The sequence below is a fragment of the Hemitrygon akajei genome, chromosome 5, assembly GCF_048418815.1.
Source record: "Hemitrygon akajei chromosome 5, sHemAka1.3, whole genome shotgun sequence".
Lineage (NCBI taxonomy): Eukaryota > Metazoa > Chordata > Chondrichthyes > Myliobatiformes > Dasyatidae > Hemitrygon > Hemitrygon akajei.
The window spans coordinates 43,593,723-43,618,744 of record NC_133128.1 but is presented as its reverse complement, the minus strand read 5'-3'; the positions used below and the strand labels follow the sequence as shown (position 1 = coordinate 43,618,744).

The 25,022-nt window shown below is 42.0% G+C and overlaps 1 protein-coding gene across 3 annotated transcripts in view; it reads left to right on the top strand.

Moving 5' to 3' along the window:
* LOC140727700 (uncharacterized) overlaps positions 1-25,022 on the top strand; it is a 101,149-nt gene that overhangs the window by 7,322 nt on the left and 68,805 nt on the right. For all 3 annotated transcript variants that reach the window (XM_073045371.1, XM_073045370.1, XM_073045372.1), the window contains exons 3-6: positions 1,571-1,608; positions 12,517-12,657; positions 15,088-15,150; positions 17,922-18,042. In XM_073045371.1, coding sequence (XP_072901472.1) covers positions 1,571-1,608; positions 12,517-12,657; positions 15,088-15,150; positions 17,922-18,042 — 363 coding nt within the window. The remainder of the gene's footprint in view (positions 1-1,570; positions 1,609-12,516; positions 12,658-15,087; positions 15,151-17,921; positions 18,043-25,022) is intronic.

Below are 25,022 nucleotides of genomic sequence, written 5' to 3'. Positions count from 1 at the left end.
ATTCCTTTTTGTGGCATGGAGCTAAACTAGATGGAGATCCCATTTCACAGCTATTGTTTCACAGTGAAGTACAGGGACAGATGTGTGTAGCATCTCCAAAACAAAGCTGTAAAATGCATTTACTGTGGAGACTTGGGAACTATAGCTAGGAGTAACTTTCCACTTTCCATTCTGGCTAGCCTGTTGGCACAGAGCCACGTCTATAAGAATTGCTCTTTGGAAATTTGTTTAAAGATTAGAAAACAATGTAGTCCTGAATTTCTAACGGTTGAGCTTCTCCATTAAGTATGAAACTAAAATTTCGCCTCGCCCTTGTTTTGAATTGGAGGTTGTGAAGTTGCCAAAAGAATAATTCCAGTAAAATAACCATGTAGAACAAAGGGGTTACAATACCAGTGCCTTTTCCTTTTATAAAAAAAAGTATTGATTCAGTAAATATTTACAGAGACTCCTAAAGAAATTACCTTCACTTTTCCTGTCATTTGTCCCTGGTCGAGACCTGAAGGGGCTACTAATTACTTTAAGTGCTATTTTCTGTTTTTATTATTTAGAATAAATCAACTATCTTCCCCAGGAAAGAAATTATAATAGAATAGAAGCATTTAAAATGAATGCTTTTCCAAACTCAATCCTGAATGTTGCTTGGAAGAAATTTGAATGCTACGCCAAAATAAATGAATTATTTGATTTTTTGTTCTCTATTGTGGCTTGGTGGGGCTTTCTATTGTGCAACTCAAGATTTGTATGAAAAAATGCGTTGTTTGAAGACTCAGGGAAATGGGTTAGTTTGAGAATGCTGATCTTTAATGCGTGACCTAGAATAAACCTATTACATTCTACAGTATGTTTAAAGTAAACATATTGAAAACTGTAATAACATGCCAGTCCTTTGTTAAGAAAAGAAACAACTCTAATGTTTATAATCTACAGTATGCTTTATTTTTCCCTTCAGATTGTCATTTCAGAAAATGTTAAGCTGTTTAATATGGCATTATAAATCAGAGTTATAAATTGTTAAGAATAATCTGATAAATTTAAGTTCAGTCTTGTCTTGCTGACGGATAATATTTTGCTCCTCAAATATTTGAATAGCTTTGGAGACGTGAGGACAATCTCTTTATAAACCTGTTCATCTTTGTTTGAAGACTTGTTAAAATGTGAATGGCAGAATTTGATTAGCAATTGGAAACGTGAGGTTGCAATTGTTGGCTTCTGGGACAGCAGGTAACCTGCTGGAGGAAGTCAGCGGGTTGAGCAGAGTCTGTAGGAAGAAAGAATGGCTTGGATTAAGATCTGACTCAGTCCTATGCAAGGTTTTGATCCAAACTATCAACAGTTCTTCCCCTTCCACCCCCCCCCCCCCCATCCCACAGATGCAGCTCAACCTGCGGAGTTCCTCCCCCAGAACGTTCATTCTTTTGCAAAAAGTGGCACCAACGTAATGGTATTGCATACAAACTCTTCCCTTAACCCAAAAAATGTGCAGTATCTGTCAGTTTCTACATCAAATATAATTTTAATTATCTTTTAAATTAAATTTTAGAACTAATTATATTGTGTTTATTTTCAGATCTTTGGACAACTGATTTTAATTCCACTGATCATGAGGTAGTGTATTGGTACATTAATCCTTAATTACGGATAACTAGGCCACCAATATCACTTGGATCCAGAATTTGCTTTACCTACCTGTCAATCACTGACATGAATGTAATAGAAGCCATTAAGCATTCTGTAAACTATTCCTAGTATCACTTCTCTGAAAGAAGGACATTAAAATAATGCCACTTTCTCTTCGGGGCATCTAGGTAAATGTAAACAGGTGAACATAAGACGGGAGCAGAATTAGGCCATTCAGCCCGTCGAGTCTGCTTTGCCATTCCATCATGGCTGATCCTGGATCCCACTTAACCCCATACACCTGCCTTCTTGCTATATCTTTTGATGCCCTGACCAATCAGGAAACTATCAACTTCCGCCTTAAATATACCCACGGACTTGGCCTCCACCGCAGTCTGTGGCAGAGCACTCCACAGACTCGCTTCTCCCTGGCTAAAAGAATTCCTCCTTACCTCTGTAAGGAAGTCACAGCTTAATTTTGAGGCTGTGCCCTCTAGTTCTGGGTACCCCTACCACAGAAAACATCCTCTCCACGTCTACCCTATATAGTCCTTTCAACATTCTGTAAATTTCAATGAAATCCCACCCCACCCCCCAGCATTCTTCTAAATTCCAGTGAGTACAGGCCCTGGAATCCATTCTTCTGAGCCTCTGAACTCTCTCCAATGACACATCCTTTCTGAGCTCAAAACTGTTGAATGCCTGCTTAATCAATTTGAGTACATCCGAGTACCTCCTTAACAATCTAACTTGGTTAATGAACAGTGAAGATTCTGAAACAGGAAGTAAAGGAATAGTGACTTTGCTGTCAAGTCAAGTACTGAAGCAAAATATTGTTGGAAAGAGACTGGATTATAAAGGGAAAAAATTATACTGTCCACTCAGTGGCCTCTTTATTAGGTACACCTTTTAACTTTGTGTGCTCCTCTTCTGTCGTAGCCTCTCCACTTCGGGGTTCGACGTGCTTTGCATTCAAAGATGCTCTTCTGCACACTACTCTTGTTATCTGAGTTTTCCTGTCATTGAACCACTCCCCTCTAGCTTTCTCATTAACAAGGCATTTTCACCCACAGAACTGCAGCTCACAGGATGTGTTTTTTGCTTGTTTGTTTTCTGTAAATTCTAGAGATTGTCGATACACAATAGGTGCGGGAGTAGGCCATTCAGCCCTTCGAGCCAGCACCGCCATTCACTGTGATCATGGCTGATCATCCACAATCAGTACCCCATTCCTGCCCTCTCCCCATATCCCTTGACTCCGCTATCATTAAGAGCTCTATCTAACTCTTTCTTGAAAGCATCCAGAGAATTGGCCTCTACTGAGGCAGAGCATTCCATAGATCCACAACTCTCTGCGTGAAAAGGTTTTTCCTGAACTCCATTCTAAATGGCCTACCCCTTATTCTTAAACTGTGACCTCTGGTTCTGGACTCCCCCCAACATCGGGAACATGTTTCCTGGCTCTAGCGTGTCCAATCCCTTAATAATCTTATGTTTCAATCAGATCCCCTCTCATCCTTCTAAATTCCAGTGTATACAAGCTCAGTCATAACATAAGAACATAAGAGATAGGAGCAGGAGTAGGCCAATCGGCCCCTCAAGCCTGCTCCGCCATTCAACAAGATCATGGCTGATCCAATCTTAACTCTAGTTTTCACCGAATCCCACAAGGCAACAGTGCCAACCAACAGGGCACCATGCCGCCCATTTTATTTTATTATTCATCCCGCCCAAACCCATGTGATCACCCGGGGGAAAAAAAAAACGATTTGCCAATTGAGAAGAAAAAATTTGGAAAATTCCTCTCCGACCCATCCAGGCTATCGAAAACTGGTCCAGGAGATCACATGGCTGATCTAAACCTAGCCTCATGTCCACTTACCTGCTCGCTCACCGTATCCCCTAATGCCATTTTTATCCAGGAAAATGTCTATCTCTGTTTTGAATTTATTGAGTGTAGTAGCTTCCACAGCTCTCTGGGGCAGTAAATTCCACAGCCCCACTACCCTCTGAGTGAAGAAATTTCTCCGCATCTCAGTCCTGGAACGGCATCCCCTTATTTTAAGATTATGCCCCCTAGTCCTAGTTTCACCCATCATTGGGAGCATTCTCCCCACATCCACCCGATCAAGCCCCTTCACAATCTTATATGTTTCAATAAGATCGCCTCTCATTCTTCGGAACTCCAATGAGTAGAGTCCCAATCTACTCAACCTCTCATCATACATCAACTCACCCATCCCCGGAATTAACCTAGTGAACCTTCTCTGCACTGCATCGAGAGCCAGTATGTCCTTTCTTAAATATGGACACCAGAACTGCACGCAGTACTCCAGGTGTGGTCTCACCAATACCCGGTACAACTGCAGTAAGACCTCCCTGTTCTTACACTCCATCCCCCTAGCAATAAAAGCCAGCATTCCATTGGCCTTCTTGACCACCTGCTGCACTTGCATACTAACTTTTTGTGTTTCCTGCACCAGGACCCCCAGATCCCTTTGCACAGAAGCACTTTCCAGTTTCTCTCCATTTAGATAATAACTTGCTCTATTATTTTTCCTGCCAAAGTGCAAGACCTCACACTTGTCAGTATTATATTTCATCTGCCAAATGTCTGCCCAATCACTCAGCCTATCTATGTCCCCCTGCAGGGTTTCAATGTCCTCCGCACTCATTACACTCCCTCCCATCTTTGTGTCATCAGCAAACTTCGATACGTTGCACTTAGTCCCTTTCTCCAAATCATTAATATAGATTGTAAAGAGTTGGGGTCCCAACACCGACCCCTGCGGAACACCACTAGTCACCAACTGCCAGTCTGAGAATAAACCATTTATCCCAACTCTGTTTTCTGTTAGAAAGCCAATCCTCCACCCATGCCAGAATATTATCCCCAATCCCATGATTTTTTACTTTAAGTAATAATCTTTGGTGTGACACCTTGTCAAATGCCTTTTGGAAGTCCAAATACAGCACATCCACTGGTTCCCCTTTATCTACCCTATATGTTATGTCCTCAAAGAACTCCAACAAATTTGTCAAACATGACTTCCCTTTTGTAAAGCCATGCTGACTTTGTCCTATTAAGCTATGTTTATCCAATTGCCCTGTTACTGTTTCCTTAATTATCGATTCCAACATTTTGCCAACCACAGATGTTAGGCTAACTGGCCTATAATTCCCAGCCTTCTGTCTATTGCCCTTTTTAAATAAAGGAGTTACATTAGCATTTTTCCAATCTGCCGGGACCATTGCCGAGTCCAGCGAGTTTTGAAAAATTATCACTAATGCATCCATAATCCCGACCGCCACTTCCCTTAAGACCCTAGGATGCAAGCCATCCGGTCCAGGGGATTTATCCACCTTCAGTCCCATTAATTTATCAAGTACCATTTCCTTGGTGATTTGAATCATAGTTAGCTTCTCTCCCCCTAGAGCCCCCCTGTTTATCCAGTGTTGGGATATTTTGACTGTCCTCTACTGTAAAAACTGATACAAAATATTTGTTCAGCGTTTCCGCCATCTCCATGTCCCCTACCATTAATTTCCCAGTCTCATCTTCTAGGGGACCAACATTTACTTTAGCCACCCTTTTTCTTTTTATGTAACTATAAAAACTCTTACTATCTGCTTTTATGTTTTTCGCCAATTTACTTTCATAATCTATCTTCCCCTTCTTAATCAATCTTTTTGTTATTTGCTGCTGATCTTTAAAAGCTTCTCGATCTTCAATCTTCCCACTAGATTTAGCTACCTTATATAGGTAGCTAATATAAGCCACTTATATTACCACTGATCAAGTATTGATCTACCCTTTAATCTATTTTCCCAATCCATCTTAAGCAATTCCGCTCTCATACCATCATAGTCTCCTTTATTTAAGCTCAGTACGCTTGTTTGAGATCCAACCCTCTCATCCTCTAATTGAATATGGAATTCGACCATGTTATGGTCACTCATTCCAAGGGGATCCTTTACTAGGACATTTTTATTAGTCCTGTCTCATTACACAGGACCAGATCTAAGACTGCTTGCCCCCTTGTCGGCTCAGTAACATATTGTTCAAGGAACCCATCCCGAATACACTCAATAAACTCTTCTTCAAGGCTGCCGTGTCCGACTTGATTAGTCCAGTCAATATGAAAGTTAAAATCCCCCATAATTATAGCTGTTCCCTTATTACAAGCCCCAACTATTTCCTGATTTATGCTCCGACCAACTGAGTTACAGCTGTTTGGAGGCCTATAGACTACTCCCACCACTGCTTTTTTCCCTTTACTATTTCTTATTTCTACCCAAATTGTTTCGTTATCCTGATCCTTTGAGCCAATATCATTTCGCTTTATTGCAGTGATTTCTTGCTTTATTAACATAGCCACCCCACCTCCTTTTCCTTCTTGCCTGTCTCTCCTAATTGTCGAACACCCTTGTATGTTTAATTCCCAGTCCTGGTCACCCTGCAGCCATGTTTCCGTAATTGCCACAATATCATAACCATACGTAATTATTTGTACCGTCAACTCATCAATTTTATTCCTAATACTACGTGCATTCAAATAAAGGACTTTCAAATATGTTTGACACTTATTTCCTACCTTTTCCTTTTGTACAACTTTACGCTTATCTCCGTACATTCTTTCCCCTCCTGACACACTCTGTCTTTTTATTCCTCCACTTTTACCTACATCCATTACCTTCTCCATTGTCTTTTTAATTATTTGCTCTCTAGAATCCTCCCCCCCCCCCCCACTAGTTAGTTTAAAGACCTCTCTGCAGCCCTAGTTATATGATTCGCCAGGACACTAACCCCAGCCCGGTTCAGGTGAAGCCCGTCCCTCCGGAACAGTTCTCTCCTGTCCCAGTACTGGTGCCAGTGTCCCAAGAAGCAAAACCCACTTCTCCCACACCAGTCTTTGAGCCACGCGTTTAACTCTCTAATTTTATTTAACCTAGCCAAATTTGCTCGTGGCTCAGGTAATAATCCAGAGATTATTACCCTTGAGGTTCTGTTTTTTAATTTGACCCCTAGCTGCTCATATTCCTGTAACAGAACCTTCTTCCTTGTCCTATCTATGTCATTAGTACCGATGTGTACTAAGACAACTGGATCCTCCCCCTCCCACTGCAAGTTTCTCTCCAGCCCAGAAGAGATGTCCTTAACCCTGGCATCAGGCAGGCAACATAGCCTTCGGGACTCTCGCTCTCAGTTGCAGAGAACCCTATCTATCCCCTGACGATACTGTCCCCTATTACTACAACATTTCTATTGACTCCCCCCTCTGGAATGGCCCCCCACTCCACGGTGCTATGGGCAGGTTGCTCATCCTCCCCACAGTCCCCGCTCCTGCCCTCACAGGGAGTTAAAGCCTCGAATCTGTTGGACAAGAGCAAGGCCTGCATCTCCTCCAGCCCTACCTCCTGGATTCCCCTACTTGCCTCACTCATAGCCACACCATCCTGTGCTTGACTGCAATCTACATTAGTTAATCTATTAGGTGTGGCTATCTCTTGGTACACAGAGTCCAGGTAACTCTCCCCCTCCCTGATGTGTCGCAGTGTCTGAAGCTCGGACTGCAGCTCATCAATATGAAGCTGGAGTTCCTCGAGCAACAAACACTTGCTGCAAATGTAGTCACCGTGTCCCTCAATGGGGTCTACCGGTTCCCACATCTCGCAGCAGTAACACATCACCTGCTCCATGCTATATAGTTAATTTAATGTACTAGTATTAGTTATGCAAGAACCCTTTGCCCCAATACAGCTAACTATCACACTATTTAACAATACTTTTAAAGTTATAAGTGTAAAAGGAAGCAGGACTACTTACCAATACTTACCAAGCAACTAGCTGTGAGAGCTCTGCAGCTCCGGTCTTCCTCGCCTCGCCCGGTTCCGCCGAAGCCCGTTGAGCCAAAGCCCTTAGGCCTCCACTCTACTCCCGGCTCACTCCATTGCCCGCAACGACGCTGCCCGCTGTATCGGGCTGTGTTCCTTTTAAATCTCCCACACTTCACTGCCCGACGTCATACGCCTGCGCAGTCCCGCCTCTCTCAACTCCGATGAAAACCGGTAAAATTCAAAATGGCTTCCGCCTCACTCTTGCTCCGATTCTCAGAAGTCCTTCTCCGAAATGTTGCTCCAATCTTTCAACATATGACAGTCCCACCATCCTGGGAATTAACCTCATGAACCTAAGCTGCACTCCCTCAATAGCAAGAATGTCCTTCCTCAAATTTGGAGACCAAAATTGAACACAATACTCCAGGTGTGGTCTCACCAGGGCCCTGTACAACTGCAGAAGGACCTCTTTGCTCCTATACTCAACTCCCCTTGTTATGAAGGCCAACATGCCATTAACTTTCTTCACTGCCTACTGTACTTGCATGCTTGCTTTCAGTGACTGATGTACAAGAACACCTAGATCTCGTTGTACTTCCCCTTTTTTAACTTGACACCATTCAGATAGTAATCTGCCTTCCTGTTCTTGCCACCAAAGTGGATAACCTCACATTTATCCACATTAAACTGCATCTACTATGAGTCTGCCCACTCACCCAACCTGTCCAAGTCACCCTGCATCCTTCTCGTATTTCACACTGCCACCCAGCTTTTTGTCATCTGCAAATTTGCTAATGTTGCTTTTAATCCCTTCATCTAAATCATTAATGTATATTGTAAATAGCTGCAGTCCCAGCACCAAGCCTTGCGGTACCCCACTGGTCACTGCCTGTCATTCTGAAAAGGACCCATTAATCCCTACTCTTTGTTTCCTGTCTGCCAACCAATTTTCTATCCATGTTAGTACCATTGTCATGCATGAAAATCCCAGGAGATCAGCAGTTTCGGAGATGCACAAACCACTTTGTCTGCCAACAATCATTCCATAGTCAAAATCACTTCGATCACATTTCTTACCCCATTCTGATGTTTGGTGTGAACAACAACAGGACCTCTTGACCATGTCTGCATGCTTTTTTGCATTGAGTTGCTGCCACATGATTAGCAGGCTGGATATTTGCATTAATGACCAACTGTACCTAATAAAGTGGCCACTGAGTATATTATGACTATATATAAAATGGTATTGTTGATACTTGTAGAGTCAGACTTTATGCTTGTGAAAGTTAATTTTTCAGCTTCCACAATTGGATTTTAAGCAATTCCAATTCTGTAGCATTTTTGGGTACATGAACTGAAATAATCAACTTTAATTTTCTATAACAAGTTTACTTTTTATATCTACTTTGCAATTGTGGGAATTTAATGATGTTCAGTCAATGTTAATGACAAGTCATTCAGTCATAGAACAATATGACAGGGAAGCAGACAGTTTGGGGCCCAACTTATGGATGTTGATCAAGGTACCCACTATTTTATCAATGTTCTTCTAAGCCATTCCTATCCATATACTTGTCCAAGTGTCTTTTAAATGTTCTAATACCTGCCTCAGCCACTTTCTGTGGCAACTTGTCTTATAAAGGCATTCTATAATGAGTTGCCAGAGGGGTGGTGAAGAAGTTGCTGCTTGGATCCCTTTTAACCTTTCCCCTCTCACCATAAGCCTCTCTAAGGTGGAAGGTAACATGCTGCATTCACTGGCAATAGTAGAAAAATTGTTTCTAATAGCATCTTGTATGTTCTTGAGCTTTGCCATACATCACTCCGAATGCTTTGATTCATTTTTCTCACCATTTTCTCCAAAATTATCATATGACCTTCAGAACCAAGAAGGTCACAAACTCCTAGAGGCTAGTTTGGGCCTGTACTCACTGGAATTTAAAAGAATTCCTTGAAATCTACTGAATGTTGAAAGGACTAGATGGGGTGGATGTGGAGAGGATATTTCCTATGGTGGGGGTATCCAGAACTAGAGGGCACAGCCTCAAAATTGAGGGGCAGCTCCTTAGAACAGGGTTAAAGAGGATTTTTTTCTTTTTAGTGAGAGAGTCATGAGTGTGGAATGCTCTGCCACAGACTGCGGTGGAGGCCAAGTCCGTGGGTATATTTAAGGTGGAAGTTGATAGTTCCCTGATTGGTCAGGGCATCAAATGATACTGAGAAGGTAGATGTATGGGGTTGAATGGGATCTGGGATCAGCCATGGTGGAATGGTGGAGCAGACTTGATGGGTTGAATGGCCTAATTCTGCTCCTGTGTCTTATGGTCTTACACTGTTAATTAGTCTAACTTTGTTACTTGGCTTGCCCTCTCATTGTTACCTGACCTTGGACAATGCCTTACCGCAACTCGAAGTGACTGTCCAATATTGTATTCAAATCTTCTGGTTCAGGTTTATCGTCCAGCTTCTGTTCAGGTTATTTTGTATCTATAAGCCCCATGGCAGGATGTTTATCCTAGAACTCCATCAATAAATCCTTTGATCTTTGTGAACAGAGATGCTTTTAGAGACAGAAGTATTCAGTTCACGGGGTTATCATCTTTTAGTCATATTTTCACTTTGCTGTACTATGGAAACTGTTATAGGGAAGAGATAGGTTAGAAAGCCAGGTCAATGGCATCAAAATAGCATCATAGTTGATATTTGGGGAAGCATTAACTGATAAAAACGTTAATTGAGCAAAATTGGCAAATAAATTTTATAGTAGGCAAATGTGGCTCTGCCCACGGTGTATCCAAAAAGGATAGAGCAAGTTAAATGTTCTGTTTTCTAGAAGTCCTTGGGCAGCTACAGGAAGTAATTTTTAAAAACCAGTGGAGTGCAGAGTTTTATACTGAGTGAAATGCAGGAAGTTACAGAGTTTATGTAAGCATCTATCTAAGCCACACCTAGACTCCAATTGCCATGTCTCAGTACTGCAACTTCAGGATGATACATTGGTCTTGGCAAGACTGTAATAGACCTGTCTGTCTGATAACTTGATTCTAAGGATTAAAATTTATGTAGTGCAGGAAAGAAATTAACAACTTCTGTAACATTTGTTTCATGAAATGTGGCAAGTTGAGGGATAATTTTGATTTTGAAGATATTATCTGATTGTTTATTTGTTGGCCGGGTACATTAAAAATGTTAACCTTTCTAACTTTTGCAAGATCAATTGTTAATTTTGTATTTGAGTTTGTAGATAATTTTTAAGCAAATGTAGGAAGGGATATTAGAAAAGATGGGTATACAATACTGCATATCAACCACAATCTCTTTGAACAACTGATCCAGCTCAAGACTAATCTTATCTGCTCCTGTTTCCTATTGTGTGCCATATGCAATTGCATTCATTGAGTTGTAATGAGTATACCATGCATGGTTGTTTTCTACTCTTACATGCTTCTATTTCCACTGTAATTATCAGTATTAAGTATGTTTAAATGAGGTTTCTACACGCATAAAGCTGGAGAAACTCAGCAGGTCAGGCAGCGTCTATGGAGGGAAATGAGCAGTTGACATTTTGTGTCAAGACTGAAAGGCAGAGGGGAGATGTATAAAATTGTAAGTATAGATAGGGTAAACGCAAGTGGGCTTTTTCCACTGAGAGTGGGTGAAACTAGAACTAGAGGTTAAGGGTGAAAGATGAAACGTTTAAAGGGAATATGAGGGGAATGTCTTCACTCGGAGGGTGGTGAGAGTGTGGGACGAGCTACCAATGAGTGGTGGATGTGAGTTTGATTTCAGCATTTAAGAGAAATTGAGGGGAGGTGTGTAGAGGACTATGTTCCTGGTGCAGGTTGCTGGGTCTGGTTGGAATGAATTAGATGGGCCAGAGACGCTGTTTATGTGCTGTAGTGCTCTGACTGTAGATAGCCACTATAAAATGGTGGAGAGAGAGGGTGGAGCAAGGTGTACTTGCTAAGTGGGAGTCCTTCAAAAGTGAAATTTCGAGAGTACAAAACTTTTATGTGCCTGTCAGAATAAAACAAAGATAACAGGTGTAGGGAACCATGGTTTGCGAGAGATATTGGGGCCCTGGTGAAGAGGAAAAGAGGTGCTTAGGCAGAAAGGAACAAATGAGGTGCTTATTGAGTTTAACAAATGCAAGAGAACGCTTAAAGAAATCAGGAGAGTTAAAGGAAGGCATGAAGTTCTCCTAGTTGACAGGGTGAAGGAGAATCCTAAGGGATTCTACGGATATGTTAATAGCAAAAGGATTGCAAGGGCCAAAACTAGTTCTCTGAAAGATCCACATGTGCACATGTGGAGCCAAAAGAGAATGGGGGGGGGGGGGGGGGGGGGCGGGGGAGAGGAATCTTTAATGGGTTTTTTTTGCAACTGTATTTATTCAGGAGATACACAGTCTAGAGAATTGAGGCAAAATGGCTTAAACTTCATGGACAGAGGAGGAGGTGTTTGTTGCCCTGAGGCAAATTAGGGTGGATAAATCCCCAGGGCCTGACGAGGTATTCCCTCAGACCCTACAGGAGGCAAGTAGAGAAATTGCCGGGGCCCTAGCGAGATATTTAAATCATTCTTGCTGACGGGTGAGGTACCAGAGGATTGGAGGATAGCTAATGTTGTTCCACTGTTCAAGAAGAGCTCTAAAAAATGGTCCAGGTAGCCATTATAAAAAGGTGGAGCAAGAGCTGGCAGATGGATACAGGTGAGAGTGTTGATAGGCAGAGTGGGAACGGCAGTAGCAGTTGAAAGGTGATAGGTGGAAGTGGCAAAGGGCTGAAGATGATGTAATGTGATAGGAGAACAAGGTGGAGAATGAAGTAAAGAGGATGTGGGAGGAGAAACAGTGGGCCAACATCATATATCCCACTTTCCCACCCCCTTCGCCTGCCTGTCATCCCCAATCTCCTCCCACTGGTTCTCCTCCCCATCTCCCTCCATTTAATCACCTGCTGGGTATTGCTGTCATTGGATGTCTATAGCATGGAGGAAAATGTATTATTTAAATGATCCTAATTAATGTTCCTTTTTAAAACTTGTGCTTATTTCTAGAATGATAAATCTCACTTCACTACGACATATAGTTATTCCAGAAGATCCCATATTCATTCCAGTTGTTAACCCTGAGAGCAGCAATAAGCCACCAAAACACGACAACAATGACGGTATTCTGAATGAGCTGTTGCAGCTGAGGTAGGCAGCGAGTACTGGGTAAGGTGTTAGTCAGCAGTGTTTTTGAAAGGTGGATTTGTTTTTGGAGCTTAAACAGATATGCATGTCTAAAGCAACTGAATGGCATTATTGCCCGAGAAGTTAATTATAATGAAGTGAATGATCACAAAACTGCAAATTAGACTTTGTTTTTAGTATTATTCATTTATTGGCATTGCAGCAATCCTGAATGCATTTAATTAGATTTTCTTTTACAAGTATGCTTCATTGTAAGTTAATTTGATAGGATTTTAATAAGCATATGATATACTGCACAAAAGGTAATTAATATATTAAATTGACCTTTTCAAATGAGTACTTTGCAATATAATATCGGCTCTGTATTTTTTTTGAAACCTGCTTTGCTTTAACCTAGCACTGGGTTTGCATCAAGATGATTCATTTAATGTTGAAAGTGTCATTCTCACACTGGGTAGTGCAGCTGATGAAGGCTGCGTTCAGTATCTGAGGATGAGAAAGTGAAGACATTTTACAGTGTCAACAGTGGAACAGTTCTTGGTGCTATCAATCAATAAGATGGACAAAAACAGCCCAAGTGTGTATTGGTTTGAAAAGAAATTTATGTTGTAAATTTAGTACAGATAGGACTTGTTCATATTTGCAATACCTCTTGGGGACTATTCATTGGATTTTTTTGCCAAAGTTTTGATTTGTTGATTTAGACAATAGATAACAGGTGCAGAAATAGACCATTCGGCCTTTCGAGCCTGCACTGCCATTCTGAGATCATGGCTGATCATCTACTATCAATACCCGGTTCCTGCCTTGTCCCCATATCCTTTGATTCCCCTATCCATAAGATACCTATCTAGCTCCTTCTTGAAAGCATCCAGAGAATTGGCCTCCACTGCCTTCCGAGGCAGTGCATTCCAGACCCCCACAACTCTCTGGGAGAAGAAGTTTTTCCTTAACTCTGTCCTAAATGACCTACCCCTTATTCTCAAACCATGCCCTCTGGTACTGGACTCTCCCAGCATCTGGAACATATTTCCTGCCTCTATCTTGTCCAATCCCTTAATAATCTTATATGTTGCAATCAGATCCCCTCTCAATCTCCTTAATTCCAGTGTGTACAAGCCCAGTCTCTCTAACCTCTCTGTGTAAGACAGCCCGGACATCCCAGGAATTAACCTGGTGAATCTATGCTGCACTTCCTGTACAGCCAGGATGTCCTTCCTTAACCCTGGAGACCAAAACTGTACACAATACTCCAGGTGTGGTCTCACCAGGGCCCTGTACAAATGCAAAAGGATTTCTTTGCTCTTGTACTCAATTCCCTTTGTAATAAAAGCCAACATTCCATTAGCCTTCTTCACTGCGTGCTGCACTTGCTCATTCACCTTCAGTGACTGATGAACAAGGACTCCTAGATCTCTTTGTATTTCTCTCTTACCTAACTCTACACCGTTCAGATAATAATCTGCCTTCCTGTTCTTACTCCCAAAGTGGATAACCTCACACATTTACTTTGTGCAAAGCACGGAATAGAAAATTTCTCTGTTTAAAGTGCAAATAGCAAGTAGAGTGTTTCAGATTCCCTCCTTATTTACACCTGTCCTTTGTTGTCATTAGTAAGTGGAATGGATGTATTGGACATCGGTCTTGTAATTTGTTTCTGTTGACTGCAGTAGACCAGAAGCTGAATTCTGCATACAAATGCAAATATGTCACACATTTGGTGCTGCTATTGGAGAAAGTGTTTTTTTTCTTTGCCCAGCCCTCTATTTCTCACATTCTGCTTTGCACTGCCAATATTCGTAAATATGGCAACTAATGTTTTCTTAAGGTCATCAATACTGATCTATTGTAAAACCTTATAAAGTTAAAATTAAATTAAACTATAAAACACATTATCCTGCAGCTTGTATCAATTTCATCCCCCTTCTTGAGTTCTTGTAGACTTGTGCACCCTAACTTTTTCTTCTTCTGATGTGCCTTATTTCCTGTGTTTGAGCCAATGTAATCGGTAGGCCAGCAAAGTAGCAAACCACCAGCAGTACTGGAGAAGATGAGCACAAAGTTTTGATAATCTGAACAATCTACTCATCAGACCCACTGATAATTTTTGAGGGTAGCCAGCCAGGAAGGTAAATTCTAAGTACTAAGGTACTGAGATGAATTTCTATTAAAATAAAACCCTTGATTTTCAAACCACAGTCCATTCTGATTGCTGCAACACACGGGAAGCATTCAGACACTAGGGCAGTGGATGGTAATCATAGAACTGGTAGCTTTCAATCTGTGCCATGATAAATACTTTTTTTTAAAAAAAAACACACAAGTTTTGTTGCTCAATCTTCTGTGTAAGAAAAGTTGGGTTGCTTCGTGTTTGTGGGTTTGTTTGAAGTGGTTCTAAGTTGCTAAAAGTAAGTTTTATATATAATTTTGCAGTGTTACGGAAGAAAAACATGGATTCAACTTCAAAAGCATTTCTGATTTCATCCAAGCGTACAAGTATGTATATAAATATAAGAAGTGATGAAATTACCTTTTTAATTCCTTACCACATGAACAAAACTAACGAAAGTTTAGAAAGCAAGATTAATGCCATTCCAATGCAACACCATTACCTACTCAAACATGTTCTCAAATGCAATTGTAATCCTGTTAGAAGGGAAAATGCTATGTACTTAAAGTATGTTTATATTCATTACCTATTTGTTAAACCAATGACCTTATATAAGAGATAACATAAAAAAGCTAGAAATTGTATGTGCCTAAAAGGCACATTTTGAGAGTTTTACTGATGGTTCATGGTACCTTTGGTCAAGATCAAAGTAAACGGGGAGGCAACTGAATGGTGGGGAAGACAAAAGAAATGGAGAAAATTGGCCCTCAGCATTTTGTGCCTCTTATTATCCCGTGCTTGCATCCTCCGTTTCATGCTGATTGCAGATATGTTTATTTATTGAGGCATAGCTTGTTAAACTGAGCGTCAGCAAAATGCCCAAAATCGAATGCATTGATGGAAGGAAAGTAAGACCATTTCTGACCAGAACGATATAAAATGCCACAAACAATTTTCTGCCAGAAGTATTTTAAGATATCAGGCAAGTATGTTAAAATGAGCTGTATATATTGCTGATATTTGTTTCCTATTTATATAATAGTGAGCAATAACTGATTTGGGTTTATAGATTTGAACAAAGTCACAGTTTTGAGGAGATCCGTGGCTTTCTGCAACAAACGCCATAAATTATTTAGAAGGTAACAGTTGTTTCACAGTCAGCTTGCAAAGGATACTGTTGACCTTTAGAATATGGAATGAGTGTAGGTTGGAGAGCCTACACTAAAGTGTCTTTTCACTTTTCTTTTGACCTCCTTTTATGATGCAAATATATTATTAACTTGCATAGACACTGGTTTTGTCTTCATCACAGTAACAGCAGTTTTCATGGCTACTATTCTGTGAAGATGAAAATCTACCTCAACCCCTGTACTAAATTTTAACTTAACCTTAATATAAAAATACAGTGGATTCTGGTTAATTGGGCCATCAGTTAATAGATGCAGCTCCTTATTTCAAAGGTTCATTTATTATCAAGGTATGCAACTCCTGAAATTCTTCTTCTGCAGTAGCTACAGAGCCAAGAAAGGGAAGAATGACAGTATGATCATCGACCCCCCAATCCCTCCTCCATGCACAGAAAAATGAACAAAAACAAAAGTCCCATCAACCCCCCCGCCATACAAAAATGAGAAAGATCAAGCGAAAAACACAATACATAAAAATCATACGAATGGGGGGAAATAATGTCCACAGTCTAAAATGCAGAAAACTTGGGTAACATTCTTCCTCTCTGTAGCAGAGCGATCTCACCAGCAGTAAAAAGGCAGTCTCTCCTCTCCGGCAGCAGAACAATTTTAAAAAGGCAGGCAGCTGGCATTTAAAGCTTTAATCAGCAAAAGCATCTAAGATCAGCTTGTATCCTTCTTACCATAAGGTTCCTGCACATTGTTTCTGCCTCCCCGAATCCCCCTCAGAGACTGCAGAGAGCTGAAATACTGAAACATTCTCCAAACTGCAAATCGCTGTCATCAGCAGTTCCAGAATTGTATTCAAGACAAAAAAAAACCAAAAGACACAAAAGAAGTGGAATGTTTGGTTTTGTGAGTTATTTAGAAGATGTTGACTGAAGGAGCGTTGGGACAACTCTTAAAGAACAAAAACTAATTGAGAAAATAGCTAGGATTCCCTTAATTATTTGGGACATTTTATGTTGCTTAATTGGGATAGGAAACTATAGCTGATCAGTTCATAACTAGCATCAGTTACGTGTATTTGTGTTTTTTGCCACTGTTGGCAAGAAATATGCAGTAAGACACTTCAGAACAGTTTTGCTCACTGCAGTTTCAAGCATTCAGAAACATTCACTGAAAATGAAACAATTTCACTACTTCAAGCTAGGAACCACCACGAATTTGAAGGTATTAACATTTATCTTGAAGGTTACAATGAAAATGAAGATTTGGTGGATGCATTATATGAAGGCAGTCCATTATCTACACTAGGTGTCTGCGTGACTTTATTTGCAGTCAATCAAAAGAACATGGCAGTGTAATGCCAATAACTGTTAGGAACTAATACATAATTTTATAGCACGGTAGTGGAATTTGTGGTGTTCTTACATTTCCATTTCATTTAATTACATCATTTATTTCTTGGGTTTTGGGTTGGGTTTTCAAAGATTCAAAGTACACTTATTATCAAAGTCTGTGCACAGAAGACAGCTCTAAGATTCGTCCTCCCATAGCCAGCCAGGGAATAAAGAAACACAAGAAACCAATAAAGAAATGCTGAAGAAATCATTAACCCCAATGCATGAAGAAAGAACAAATTGTGCCCATGGCAAAAAGTGAGCAAACAAAACATAGAATATCAAGCATCAAACCAGGAATCCATTAGTTCAGTCTAGCGCCACACTGCAGGCTACATGCAGGGCCAAAATGTACTGGTCATGATGTGTTCTTATTTACCGGAATCCACTGTATTTGGCTTTTACTTTTTCCATTGTTGTTTATTTACATCCCACCTGACTTTGTTTTCTCCTGATATAAATAGGTTACAATCGTCCCCGGATGCTTGGGTCACTGTAAGAAGAACCTAATGGTTAATATCTTCCCTAATGTTCATGATGTTCTTTCTGATTAGTTAATTGATCTAACCATCACCATTATATTAAAAGCAATCAATTTGTAACCCATCCTGTTTTGTGCTTGTATAGGTCAGGTAAAATTACTCCAACCCAAGTAGCTAAGAATGTGATCAGAGCTCTGGAAGATGCCGATCAAACAACTGCCCCATTGCGAGCTATTGTGCAGTATGAGAGTCACCTGATAATGAAGGTTAGAAATATTTTTAATTTATCAGACAAAACACAATTGACCCTCCCCCCCACCCCACCCCACTATACTGTGTGACTTATGACAATTAGGAGAGAGATTTTAATGGCTAGAATTTAACCCTTCATTTTAAAATGTAAGTGTGTATATATCTCAAATCCAGGCTTGGCAAGGCATTCAGTGATTATATTGTGGGGTGTGTGCAAGTCAAATTCTAAGAGATTATAGAAGAAAATCTTATTTTAGTGTTTCCTAAGCTTATTAGTAGGCGGGCACTAATGATCCAAAAAATGATCAAGATGAAGTTCTTTTCTGATTTTTCACAATTTACCTGTCATTGCAGATTTGGATTTACTGCTTGTCTGTACTATCGCTCCGTGTTCCTTACCTGTTCCTGTATGTCTCGGGCTTTCATTCTGAGTTGTTCCTCGATGTTGGAGGAGTGGGATGGAGGGTGGGATTGCAGGAGGAGGGTGCAGGGTGTCAAGGAAAGGACCAGGCTTCTAACAGAGTTCCACAATGTCCTCACTCCTTGCAATATCTCATTAAGTATTTTCTTATTCCTGGTGATGATTATGGCAGGCTGCTTCACTGTTAGGATAATGCAGTCAAGCTCAAACATTTCTTTCCATCAGTACTCTGGGGAGGAAAATCTGTTTCCTTTGTGGGTGTAAAGGTTTTCAAGGAATATTGGACTGTGATATGTTATTGATAAGGAAGTTACTTTAAACTTACCCATCAGGCAAATTCTTTGATTTTCTCCATGCCAGCATTTGACTGTTCCTTAAATAGCTTTTGTTTCTAGTAATCAAGATAGGTGCTAAGCAATCATATGTTACAGTACTGTGTAAAAGGCTCGGGCATATATATACTGTATAGTTAGGGTGCATAAGACTTTTGCACAGTACGGTTTTTTAATGTGGATAAGAAAACGAGTTTGTAAATCTGGCGGGAGCAAAGGGCTTTGGGAATCTTTTGCTGAAGTGCCCCAGACTGCATTGATCGCCTCAATCAAGCCATCAAAAAGAGAGTAACCGGATCCTAGAAATACATGCACCATGAGTCCCCAAAACGAGTCCACAGCCTTGCTGATCTATCCTTGCATCATGGAATCCAGGGCACCTGAACTTTCTTCTGACAGTAGCTAGTGAGAGGGAGAGAAAGACTGGTTGCACACAGGCAGACGTTGCCAAATACATGCCTGTTTTAAGCCACCACCACCCCCCCCGCCCCCCCCCCCCCCAAGTCCTGAGACACCAGGCAAGGTCATTTGATTCCAAACAATTGGCTTATTGATCATTACAGAATGTCTCTTTGGTGCTTCCTGCTCCCACACCATCTCTTCCCCTTTTTCCCAACCCTTTCCCTACCCCCTTCCCACTCTCAGTACACAGTAGAGACCCATATCAGGATCAGGTTTATCATCACTCCCGTATGTCATGAATTTTTTTTGCGCAGCAGTTTAGTGCAATACATAAAGTTTCTACGGTAATGTGCAAAAGTTTTGGGCTCCCTAGCTGTATAGATCAACTTTTTGCTGCTTAACTTTTTTTGTTGCATTGCCAGTCTGTTTCTACTTGCCTACTCATCTTTTGGATGAGAAAGGGCAAAAGATGGCTGGGAGGAATGGACTGAATTTGGAGCACCCAGTGTGGTATTTGGGAATTATAGGTCCCCAGCTACTGTTTCTCCATCCATTTAAAATGACTGGCTGGATAACCATGTAGCCCTTGTTTTGGGGTGCCAAGTTCACATAGCAGTAATGTAGTGTAATGTTATTACAGCTTGGGGTGTTGGATTTCAGAGTTCATTCCTGGTGTCCTCTGTAAAGAGATGGCACATCCTCCCCATGGAATGCGTGGGTTTCCTCTGAGGGCTCTGGTTAGTAGTTTAATTGGTGATTGTGAATTGTCCTGTGATTCGACTAGGGTTAAATCGGGGGTTGCTGGTGATGTGGCTCGAAGGACAGGAAGGGCTTATTCCACGTTGTATCCCAAGATAAATAACCAACATTTTGCAATACTGTGCATGTTGCGGGTGTCACCTCCAATCTGCCATTGTCAACAATTTCTATTTGACCAGCAACAATGTGGATTTTGGACCTGTAATCAATATATTGTTACGTACCCTGTAACTGGGTCACTTACCAGCAAAGATAGAGGTCTGTTGAAATCTGATGGTACTATTTTTAAAAGTTTTTATTTATAAAGGGGCACAAAAATAAGGTTAATACAAACATTCAGATAATATACGTCGTCAATACTCAATCTAAAGCACAGGTATAGTAATAATCATCAATAAGAAGTAGCTCTATCGTTTGTCTAGGGGTAATATATTGTCCTTTGGAAATATGAAAGTCACTCAGTTCCTGCAAGCTTCTGGGTTTTGGGGACTGCTGGGTTTTCACTTGTTGGAGAGAGAGAGAGAGAGAGAGAGATTTGTGATAAAAGAAACTTGCCCGGGTCTTTTGATGAGATCAATCCGTTGAGTCAGGGGAGTTGGTTCCCCGTTGTTAGTTCAAGAAAATCATTTCTGTGGTATCAGCCACCGGCTCCCAGGCACGGAACCAAACACACGTGGCTTTCTTCAAATGGCTGCCCGCTATACGGGATCGCTAGCATCTCTTCTGGTGTGTCTGAGGGGCCGTCTCTACAGCCCCTCTTTTATCTGGACTCACGGGGTCTCAGATGTCAATCAGGTTGGTGGATGATGCAATCTCTCCCTGTCGCCCAGCCCACGTTGCCCTGAGGGCTTGCACGTAGCACAGCCCCCAATCCACAAAGGTGTCTCCAAGAGACAATGGCCGTTATCCGTGGCTTGGTCTTGCTGAGGGGCCAGGACACATTCCAAAACCTTGAGGATTCTCTCTCATTTCCTGGGTCCAAGACCCTGAATTAATAGTGATCTTGCGATTCTCAAGAAGGAGGGGGCGGCGATCATAACAATATAGAGTGTAAACCAAATGTATCATTTGGCAGAATGGTTGGTGTAGAGTGGAAAAGGAATTACTTCTAAAATGTTTCCTTTGCAAACTTGAATTAGAGTTGCTATGACTAATCAATAAGCTTCTAGAGCTTTAAGCAATGCCCAGTTGGAGATCAGAAGCTTGAGAAGACGTGAGTGAATAGAAAAAGGAGCGACTTGAGGCTTTGAGCAGTAGCCATTCAGCACTTGGGATTGATTGGCAATTACAAATTAAAGTAAGGTGGGGCAAGTGGAGCAACCTTTGTTGGAGTGGACAGAGTTTGAGTGGGGATTCTAAAGCTTCAGCTCTTCGAGGCTTCAGCAAGGAGGGGCTTGATTGAGAGAAGACAAAAAAGCTGTAGGCTGAGTTCTTTTATAACCATATATAAAATTGCAGTAACGGAAACAGACCATCTCGGCCCTTCTAGTCCGTGCCGAATGCTTATTCTCACCTAGTCCCACTGGCTCGCACTTAGCCCATAACCCTCCATTCCTTTCCTGTCCATATACCTATCCAATTTTACTTTAAATGACAATACCGAACCTGTCTCTACCACTTCTACTGGCTACCACTCTCTGAGTAAAGAAATTCCGCACTTAGTTTATTGTTTTTCCTTCTTTATATCTGCTCGGTTAGAACAGATATGCAGAATGCTCCTCTTGTGGGATGGCAAGGAGACCTCCAGTGTTCCTGCAACTACACTTGAGAGGAGTGCATCCAGCTGCAGCGTCTAACATCGCATTTAGGAGTTGGAGCCGGGACTGGAAGATTTCGGGATCATTCGGGAGGCTGAAGGGGTGATAGATAGGACATGCAGAGAGGTAGTTACTCCCAAGGTGCAGGACACAGGAAACTGTGGCATTCAGGAAGGGGAAAAGGATTAAACAGGCAGTGCAAATTGCCCCTTTGGCTATCCCCTTCAACAACAGGTTGAACACTTTGGATACTTGTCTGGGGAGGACCTAGGAGAGGGAAGTCAAAGCAGTCAGGTCTCTGACTCTGAATTGGACTCTGTGACTCAGAAATGAAGGGGGTAAAAAGAGGAGGGCTGTAGAGACAGGGGTTCTGTTAGGGGAACAGAAAGGAGGTTCTGTGGACAAGAACAGGATTCCTGGATGGTATGCTGCCTCAAGATCCCAGGGTCTGGGACATCTCTGATCAGAGTCCTCAGCCTTCTTAAGTGGGAGAGTGAACAGCCAGATGTGGTGGTCCATGTAGGTAGGAAGAGTGACGAGGTTCTGTAAAGTCAGTTCAGGCAGTTGGGTGCTAAGGTAAAGGGCAGGACCTCCAGGGTTGTGATCTCAGGATTGCTACCTGTGCCACCTGCTAGTGAGGCCAGAAAGAGAAAGATTATCCAGTTGTACACATGGCTAAGGAGTTGGTGTAGGAGTGAGGGCTACAGATTTTTGGATCATTGCGCTCTTTCCAGGGAAGGTGGGACTTGTACAGAAGAGATGGTTTGCACCCAAACTGGAAGGGGACTAATATCCTAGTGGGAAGGTCTGGAGGTGTTGCACAGTGGGATATAAAATAGAGTTGCAGACAGATGGGAGCAGGACTGCCAGAACAGTTGGTGGGGAGGTTGTGGAGACGGTTGTTGTTAAGACCTCTGACAAAGTCAGGAACCGACAAGCTGAGCATGGTGCAACTAGTACCCTGAGCTGCCGATGTTTCAATGCCAGAAGTATCGTAGGAAAGGCGGATGAGCTTGGGGCATGGATCAACACCTGCAATTGTGATATTGTAGCTATTAATGAGATGGCGTTGCAGGAGGGCCAGGACTGGTAGCTCTGTATTCTGGGGTTTCGTTGTTTTGGTTGCAACAGATTGGGAGGAATTAATGGAGAAGGGGTAGCACTACTTGTCGTGGAAGTGCTCAGTCAGGACAGACTAGAGAACTCATCCAGTGAGATGTTGTGGGTGGAACTGAGAAATAAGAAGGATATGACCATGTTAATGAGGCTGTATTACAGACCACCCAACAGTCCTAGGGATTTAGAGGAACAAATTTGCAGAGAGAACACAGACCGTTGCAAGAAGCATAATGTTATTTTAGTGGTGATTTTAACTTTCCACATTGACAGGGAATCCCATACTGTAAAAGGACAGGATGGGATAGTTTGTCAAATGTGTTCATAAAAGTTCCCTTAATTAGGTCATAGAGGTCAGTGAGACGGTGTGTGATATTTGATCTCCTATTAGGGAATAAGACAGGGCAAGTGACAGGAGTTTGATGGGGGACACTTTGTATCCAGTGATGATAATGCCATTATTTTCAAAGTAAATATGGAAAAGGATAGGTTTGGTCTGCGGGTTGGGATTCTAAATTACAGAGAGGCCAATTTTGATGGCATCAGAAAGAATCGGGCAAGTATTGATTGGGACAGGCTGTTTCTGGCAACAGTATACTTGGTTTATATGTGCCTGTCAGAATAAAAGGTAACAATAATGGGTGTAGGGAGCTTTGGTTTGCAAGAGCTATTGGGCCCTGGTTAAGATGAAGAAGGATGTGCATAGCAGGAATAAGCAGGTGCTTACGGAGTATGAGAAATGCAAAAGAACACTTGAGAAAGAAGCGAGAGAGTTTCACTCTGGATGCAGAGGCTGGTTGGGTGGTAGGTGAGGACAAGAGGACCCTATCCCTGGTAGGGAAGATGGGGCGAGGGCAGATGTGTGTGAAATGGAAGAGCTGCGGTTGAGGGCAGCATTGATGGTGGAGGAAGGGAAGCCCCTTTCTTTGAAAAAGGAGGACATCTCCTTTGTTTAGAATGAAAAGCTTCATCCTGAGAGCAGATGTGACAGAAACGGAGGAATTGAAAAAGGGGGATTTTCCATATTTACTTTGAAAATAATGGCATTATGATCACTGGATGCAAAGTGTTCCCCATCACAAACTCCTGTCACTTGCCCTGTCTTATTCCCCAATAGGAGATCAAGTATTGCACACCGTCTCATTGAGACCTTTGTGACCTAATTAAGGGAACTTTCCTGAACACATTTGACAAACTATCCCATCCTGTCCTTTTACAGTATGGGATTACCTGTTTCTACAAGTAGTAGGGTGGGACAAGGTGCAGTCTAGGGAGCTGTGAGAGTCCGTGGGTTTATAATAGTCTTCAATGGATAAGCTGTCTCCAGAGATGGAGACAATGAGATCGAGAAAGGGGAGGGAGGTGTTGGAAATGGACCAGCTGAATTTGAGGGCAGGGTGGAAGTTGGAGACAAAGTGGATGAAGTCGACGAGTTCAGCATGGGTACAGGATGTAGCACCAATGCAGTCAACGATGTAGCATAGGAAAAATGTGGGACGGTCAGCAGTGTAGGCTTGGAGCATAGACTGTTCCACATAGCCAACAGATGGGCATAGCTGGGACCCATGTGACTGCCCATGGTGGAGGAGGGGAACTGGTTAGATCTGGTGCCAAGAAAGAAACCAAGCTTAGAGGCCTTACTTGTGGGGGATGGAGGTGTACAGGGACTGGGCATCCATAGTAAAAATAAGATAATGGGGACCAGGGAACTTGAAATCCTTGAAGATCAAGAGCGTGTGAGATGTCACGGATGTAGGTAGGAAGGGACTGAACATGGGCAGGGGGTGGATAAAACAGAATTGAGATTTGCTGATATGAGTACAGTGGAGCAGGAATGAGCTGAAACGATAGGTTTACCTGGACAAATGGGTTCGTGGATCTTGGGCAGGAGGTAGATACGGGAGATGCGGAATGCAGGAACTATAAGGTTAGTGGCAGTGGATGGGAGATCCCCAGAGTCAATAAGGTTGGTTATGGTGTGGGAGGCGATGGCCTGGTGTTCCTTAGCGAGGTCCTGTTCGAGGGGTAAGTAAGAGGAGGTGTCAGAGTTGGCGCTGAGCCTCAGCAAGGTTGAGGTCAGTTCGCCAGACTATAACAGAACCTCCCTTATCTGCAGGTTTGATTCTTAAGAAAGAAATCGGGAGGGCTAAAAGAAGGCATAAGGTTACCCTGGCAGACAAGGTGACAGAGAATCCTAGGGGATTCTA